General features: G+C 35.2%; 1 protein-coding gene across 2 annotated transcripts in view; it reads left to right on the top strand.

Moving 5' to 3' along the window:
- Window positions 1–7341, top strand: part of LOC122792527 (calmodulin-like protein 8) — a 348672-nt gene that overhangs the window by 320628 nt on the left and 20703 nt on the right. For both annotated transcript variants that reach the window (XM_044060272.1, XM_044060271.1), the window contains one exon: window positions 2356–2491. In XM_044060272.1, coding sequence (XP_043916207.1) covers window positions 2356–2491 — 136 coding nt within the window. The remainder of the gene's footprint in view (window positions 1–2355; window positions 2492–7341) is intronic.

The raw sequence follows: 7341 nt of genomic DNA on the forward strand, positions 1-7341 counted from the left end.
TTTGCATTCTAAAACTCTGCAGCTACAGTACATCCAGAATACTGGCTATTGGCACTTTTTGGAGTCTGGATTTTCCACAGCTATCATAGTTTTTTTTTCTCTTTAATATATCTCTGTTTTTCAGATTTCACCCTGGTCCACAATTTAAGGATAGCTGGCTTTGTCTACCTCAAGAGGTGCAAGGTTTACTTTCTGACTTAGAAGCTGCACAGACAGTAGAGCAAGGACAGAACTCCAGGAAGAGATCAGTGATGAGTTCTGAGGAGGAGGAGTCAGCTGATGGACCTGCTCTGGGCAAGAAAGCTAAAAGGAAAAACAAAATAGTTAGCTCAGGTCTAAGGGTCACCCCTCCACTCCTACCTGAAGCACCATCAGAAACTCAAGTTAATTACTCTGGGGAAGCAGCAGGGGCAGGGTTTAATGACAGAGGTCAGTCCCCTGAGGAATGTTTGGATGAGTTTATCAATTCATTGCCAGAAGAAGCGAGGGTTAGGCTGTTTTTTCCTAACCTTAGAATGGGATTGTGGGGCTTCAACAGCTATTGTTCTTGGTGAAAGAGGAAGGTCAGATTTTGGGCAGGATGCACCCCCCCATTCTTACCTAGCTTAAAGGGAGGGGTCCAAGGAGCTTAGTGCTTTGTGGAGTGAGGTCAGCCTCCTCCAGATGGTTATGTTCCCCAGTTTTTTCACACACTACTGTGTTGAACCTTTCAGAATCTAGCTCCTGGGGGTCTCACATTATGGCACACTTTCCCTCCAAAGTTAAAGAGAAGATCCTCAAAGTAGAATTTGTCAAAATATTTGATCTATTGGATACCAAGGGAGAATTAAGTGCATTTTGAATGCTGACAATTCTTCTAACAAGGACTTAATAGCAGAATTAACAGCTATTGGGAAAAATGCCACAGCCAGAGCAGCAGTTAAGAAATGGAAGCCATGGTCATTAGGTTTTATGGTGCTCATGAGAGTGATTATAGAAATGGACCCTAGCCAGGTTCTGGCCTTACTAGCTTACTTTGTGGATATTAGGACAGTTCATCATGTCAGTGGGGGTTCTGACTGGGCAAATTATGATCAGTATTTTAGGAAACTAAAAGCCATAGACAAGACCCTCAGGTGGAATTTAAGGCACCCCATCATTTGGTTGAGTACCATGTTAGATAAGCTGTCCACCCCTGAGACTGACAGTGGCATTAGTAATAATAGGGAAACAAAGTTTTGCTGTGCCTTTAAATCTTGGAAAGTGCCTTTGGCCAGCCTGCAAGTTCAACCATGTGTGTTTGTGATGTGGGGGTTAGTAGGTAGGGAGAGGTCTGGCATTCCCTTAGTCCAATAAGAGAGAGGCCGGGGGGGGATACATCTTCTACAATTAAGCAGCAATTTGGGGCCACATAGGGGCTTATGGCCCCAAATGGCAACCAACCAACCAATGAATAAGTCCTCTAGTCAAACCATACTACTCCAAGCTCCAATGCTGAAAGACAGATACTGCACCAAAGCTCCCAAACAATTGCAAGAAATTAGCCATATTGCTGATATATATATATATATATATATATATATATATATATATATATATATATATATATATATATATATATATATATATATATATATATATATACATATATATATACATATATATATATATATATATATATATATATATATATATAAATATATATATATATATATATATATATATATATATATATGTGTGTGTGTGTGTGTATGTATGTGTTATACAATATATGACAAAAATCACTTACTCACACAGTTACTGGTGAGCTATTCAAGAAACATTGGGTAAAGTATCTGAAAGCTGACAAAGCACTATTAGTGAAAAACACAGGCATAATATATGATTTTCCTTTACAGTGCTTCCTGTCTGGGTTAATGCCAATCACCTGACTGACAACTCAACCAAGTCATCTGGGGGTTAGGCTAAACAGTACGTCCCCCAATGATGTTGTTCGGCCTTATTTTCAACACTGTTTGCCTAGGCAAATGGACAGTTATAGAGGCAATACAAGTATTCTAGAAGTTACACAAGTTATAACCTAATGATAAAACATATGAAGCAGATTAAAATAAATTAGTCTCTTCTGTTTTCTACTTTTGCGTTTTATATTTAAGGTGACTTTATTATGATGTTAGAATTACATAACAATACATTGATGTTTCAGATTATCTATTCTAACTTGCCAACTGACTAATAATTTTTGACAAAATAAAAAGTGCATACAATAATTTTTCTCAGAATCATTTTGGTGCCAGTAATGAATCGATGTTTCTAGATTCTGTCATTAGACTGGTCTATTTCTCTTCATTAATTGTTACTTTGTATTATTTGCAGGACGACTCTGGTTATCTTAAACCAGGTGAAATATATGAAGTATGTAAAAGCTTGAACATAAATGTTACACTAGAAAAATGCAATCAGCTTGTGGCTGCATATGATACATCAGGTGATGGGCAGCTCAGCTGTGATGGTAAGTGTAAATATATTATTTAGAAAGATTTACTCTGATGAACCTTTTATAGACTACAAGGATTCTGTTATAATTGTACTAACTTCTGCAAAACAAATGAAGAAAACGAATTTGAAACTCACTGTATATTACCTTTGGCTGCCATCATCATTAAAAAGTTATCTACTCTTGTTGATGCTTAGTGGCTTTGAGAATGTGGGCTCTTTCTACATACATGGGTTTTGGATTAAAATTCCAAAAGTGAAGCTGCCATAGAACAAGAGAAAAGAAGGAGAATAACTGAAATGCAATGTTCAGATGAACTACCTAACCTAGATGCCATCTTCTCCTTCTTCATCTTCTAGTGGCATTTCAGGAGAATTTTTTATAAATCATGTTGTAACTCAGTGAGGAAAATGTTTGTAGTTATTAGACACCGTACCATAAAGATATTTAAAAAAAACATGAAAAGTGGAACAGAGAAAAAACACTGAGGTAAAAAAATGTTAAAGCAAATCAGCAATAATGAAAATAACAAGCAATGGTCTTTGTAATACACTAAATTCAATATCTTATAAGTAAGCTAGATATCCTACTGATTTATTTTCCTAATACTCATACAAAATCTTGCATATTTTTGTCTTTTGCTGAAAGTGTTATTACTTCCAAAAGACTATTATTCATCTACCACATTTTTCTAACTTACAATCTTGTGTATCTTTCTCTCTCTTTCTTATTTTGACATGGACAATGAGAAATAGCACCCATTTCAGACCTTTGGTTTCCCATAAGGTGTTAAAAGATTGAATAATGTATACCTCCTTAGTCCTTTCTTCTTAACCATACGTATTATGCTTTTTTAGTTTCAACACATATGGACATATGGATGATGATACGGAGTATAGTACAGACAACACCCTGCTTTAGTTTCCTTCCTGTGAGTGGCCTAAATCTTAACTACATTTAATAATGATAATGTTATAGAACTACACCCAATGCCATAAAATGGAGTTTTACTAACTGATTGTAAACAGTGACAATGGCTTTTCATTTCCTCTGGATATGCACCTTCACTTTCTCAGTATCCCATTGGTCTTTCTTATAGGCTTCTTATATTACTTATGTAGATTTAGATCATGTGTGTCATCCAGTTCTGCTATGAAACATTAAATGGTAAAACTCCAAGCATCAAACAAGCTGAAAATGATGCCTGTAACACCCACAGGATGAAAACATGAATTATAACTTGAACCCCTGATGCCTCCCCACCATACTAACTTATGTATACCAATCTATAGTCACATCAACTTTAAGAATTGAGAAATCTTTCAAAAGAATGTCTCATTGCTATCACAAATGTAACAAAAAAGCATACAGTGATTTCTTATGGAAAATAATGATGGCCTTTTTGTCCTTTGGCACCTTCTTGTGCTTAGGACAACTGACATTGGATAAATTTCCCTTCATCTACCTGTACAGATACATTCTATCCACCCTATGGTCACTTTTACTTTAGTTGTTCTACTGTTTGCCTTACAGTTGTGTTTTCTTTTCATTTTCTGTGGTTAGGCACTCAAGAAATATCATATGGATTTCTTTAAGCTATCATGACTCTGTTTCAACAATTCCTTGAGCCATTCCAGGTCTAGTCTTATAGCCAAAGTCCCTTTCTGTAGCTTATCTTTGTTGCATCCCCTATTTCTTCAGCAAAAATGCTAATGTTTTCACTCTAGACAGTATGTGATATTAGAGCAGTAACCCATGGCTGGGTGTGGGTAATGCTGGAATTACCAATGGTTGGCATGGTTTGGTCATGAGGGCAAAGCCAGAGTGACCAAACAAAGCCAACTATGGGTAAATCCAGCATTACCCAAACCCAGCCGTGAGTTATTGCTATTATACAATGGTGTTAGTTTGTGTTGTGTTGTATTTGAGTTGTTATTTAGGTGTCTGTTTTGTTTTGTATTCTTCTACTTTTTCTAAGAGAAAATAGTCCCAGACTTTTATTTTCAAGTTTATTGTTTATTTTATTTTTCTTTTAATTTAAATACAGTTTATTATTATTTTTCTTTTTTTTTTTTCAATTATGTATTCAGTGTATGTAAAACAGATTTGGTTTTGGGCTGTCCAATCAGAATGCTCATTTTGGAATATTAATTAGTCTGTACTGTTTTAAGTAAATCTGTGTATTTATTATTTCATTTTTGCAACTTGAATAATTTTAGATATTGGTTAGTTAAATGCATGGGTTGTTGTTGTTAATTTAAATGTTTATTGGGGCTGTAACAGTTTTTTTGTGTGTGTTAAGCAGGGAAGGTAGTTTAGCATACTTCATTGAATTGCCACAGTTCGTGTACTGCTCAACTCTATCAACTGTTCAGATTTTTGCCTCAAATTTTTGGTCTTTACTTCATAAAATTTGTGTTTTTCTGAGAAGTCAGTGTGTAGTGTAAGGATTAAAGTCACTAAATAATGGCAGGCATTTAAGTTTCAGGTTTCATTTATTTAGGAAATACGTGCTAACATAGATACTGTTATGCTTGCAATATGGTAACTGTATAAGACCAATATTTAAGATGTATCCATATTTTTGGGTGTTTGTTCATCAGTTATGTCAGGCTTTGGCCAGATTTCTTGCTCTTAGAGGTTGAGAGGGATAGTAGTGCTTTTATTGCTGTTTCATGTTGTCCGTGGTTTGAACTGAAGCAAAACGGAAAAACAAAGAACACACTTCTTGAAGATGCCACAGAACCAGAACTGCAAGCCGTAGGTGACATCTGCTTCCCACTAAGGTAGATTTCACCTGTGACTTACAGTCCTGGTTGTGAGGCACCTTCAGGAAGTATTCGTGGTTTGACTAAGTTTTAAGATGCTGCATATGCGAACAGGAAGATTCGGCCACTCAGTGATATTTTAGCAGACAGTCTTTTTCCTGTTGGTATATGCTGTTTTTATAGTGAGCACACTGGTTTTATTGGCCAATTAGCATGCACGTTTTTCAGAACTTCTAATGTTCCATTACATAATACTTTGTTTATTCACTGAAAAGGACCAAATCAAATTCTAGCCTTTAGGTATCTCACTGTCAGTCTTACCTTCACCTGAATGCACTTGTTTATTGCTACCCTTTGTAACTTTTGTTCCAGAAAGTGCTATCACTCTAAGGCACATCTCATCATTGCTGACTTTTTTAGTAACCTTTGTGAACTGCACTGCAGTGTCAAATGTCTTACTCGTTTCCAAACAGAGAAGCAGAAGAACATTTTAAAAAAGAAAACTTCATAATCCATTCCAAACTGAAACTGCAAAATGATTGCATCCAATACTTATTTAAGAGTAATTTTGAGAACAAGGGGTTTCTTTGGTGAACTGAACTAATACTAAAAAAATGGTCTGTGAAAATCTGAAATTGTTATTTAATGGCTGATATTCTAAAAAGATGAATTAATGAACTCAAAGATCATGGCAAAAAGTAACAGCACATATTTGTGGCTCAAAATCCTTGTGCCGTGTTAAAAAACTTTCATTTTAACTGCCATCACCTTTCTGCCTACTGAATTGTAGCTCTTAAAAGAAAACAGAATCAGAGTAGAAAAGCTTCAGAAGAGATTACATTATTTTGCTTGTACTTTTCCTCTCCAGTTATGCTTTTATTTTAAATCCATACTAGTTAGTGAAAATAAAGGTAGAATCCATGTAACTGCAGTAGTTACAAGGTGCTGTGTGTGTGTGTGTGTGTGTGTGTGTGTGTGTGTGTGTGTGTTTATGAGATAGATACCTCTCCAATGTAAAGATTTTGCATATGTCCACATTTTTGCTACCTATTTTGGCATGTTCACATAAAATCTGTGCTTATCTAGAAAGTTACTGAGGATTGAAATCACTAAATAATAACACACATTTGAGTTTCAGACTTTATATGCTTCAGAAAATGCATGTTACACAGCACCTGTTATTCTATCAACTTTATAAATTTATAAGATCAATATTTAAAATATGTTCCTACACTTTGGCCCCATGACTTCCATTATTTTAAGAGTGCCCAGATTTCTAGTGCTAGGAGTTTGAGAGGTATGGTGTATATGTGTGTGTGCATTTTGTATTTGTAGATGTAAACATTATTAAATGCTTATTTAATTTTTTATTTCAGATGCACAATGCTGCCCCCCACGCACACATGCTAATAATAAAACAAATAACAATGCAGCTTAACAGGCAACCACATTCTAAGCAAAATATTGCCTTTAAGGTGAGCATTATGGGGAAATAAAGGATATTCTAGGGATGGTTCACTGTAATACTCATCCTGTCAGGAATTATTTTCTGTAAGACATTATCTAATACCCATACCTAGTAGGGACTGGGGGTTGACATAATGGCTAGGAAGTTTATCTCATAGACACAAGGTAGAGGGTTGAATTCTCACCTATGAGAAATTGGCTCAACGTAAAATGGCCCACAAGGGCTGCTAACCTAGCACGTACCTATGAATCTATAAATAAAAATGTATCATATGGTAATTACAAGTTTGGAATAACATGACAAATGCCTTAGACAAATGTATCCCCTACCTTCTTAAAGGCAATAATGCTATTCAGAAATTATCACTCTACTTGAGTAAAATAAAGCATCAGGTAACATAATCTATAATATTTCTTATCTTAAATAAAACCTGCTCTAATTTATTCTAAGTCTGTCCACACATAACAGCAAAGCAATCCTATTGTATATACCCTTGTATATCTATGGAAATCATTCTCTTTTCTTTTATGTTTGATTTCAAGACAGACAAAAAAATTCTCAGCCATGCAGTGATATAAAGGTCTTAATATAAAATGCATAGAAACTACATTTAGCAATGCATGTAATCA

Source organism: Protopterus annectens, chromosome 1.part0, assembly GCF_019279795.1.
Source record: "Protopterus annectens isolate FY-2018-M chromosome 1.part0, PAN1.0, whole genome shotgun sequence".
Classification (NCBI taxonomy): Eukaryota; Metazoa; Chordata; order Ceratodontiformes; family Protopteridae; genus Protopterus; species Protopterus annectens.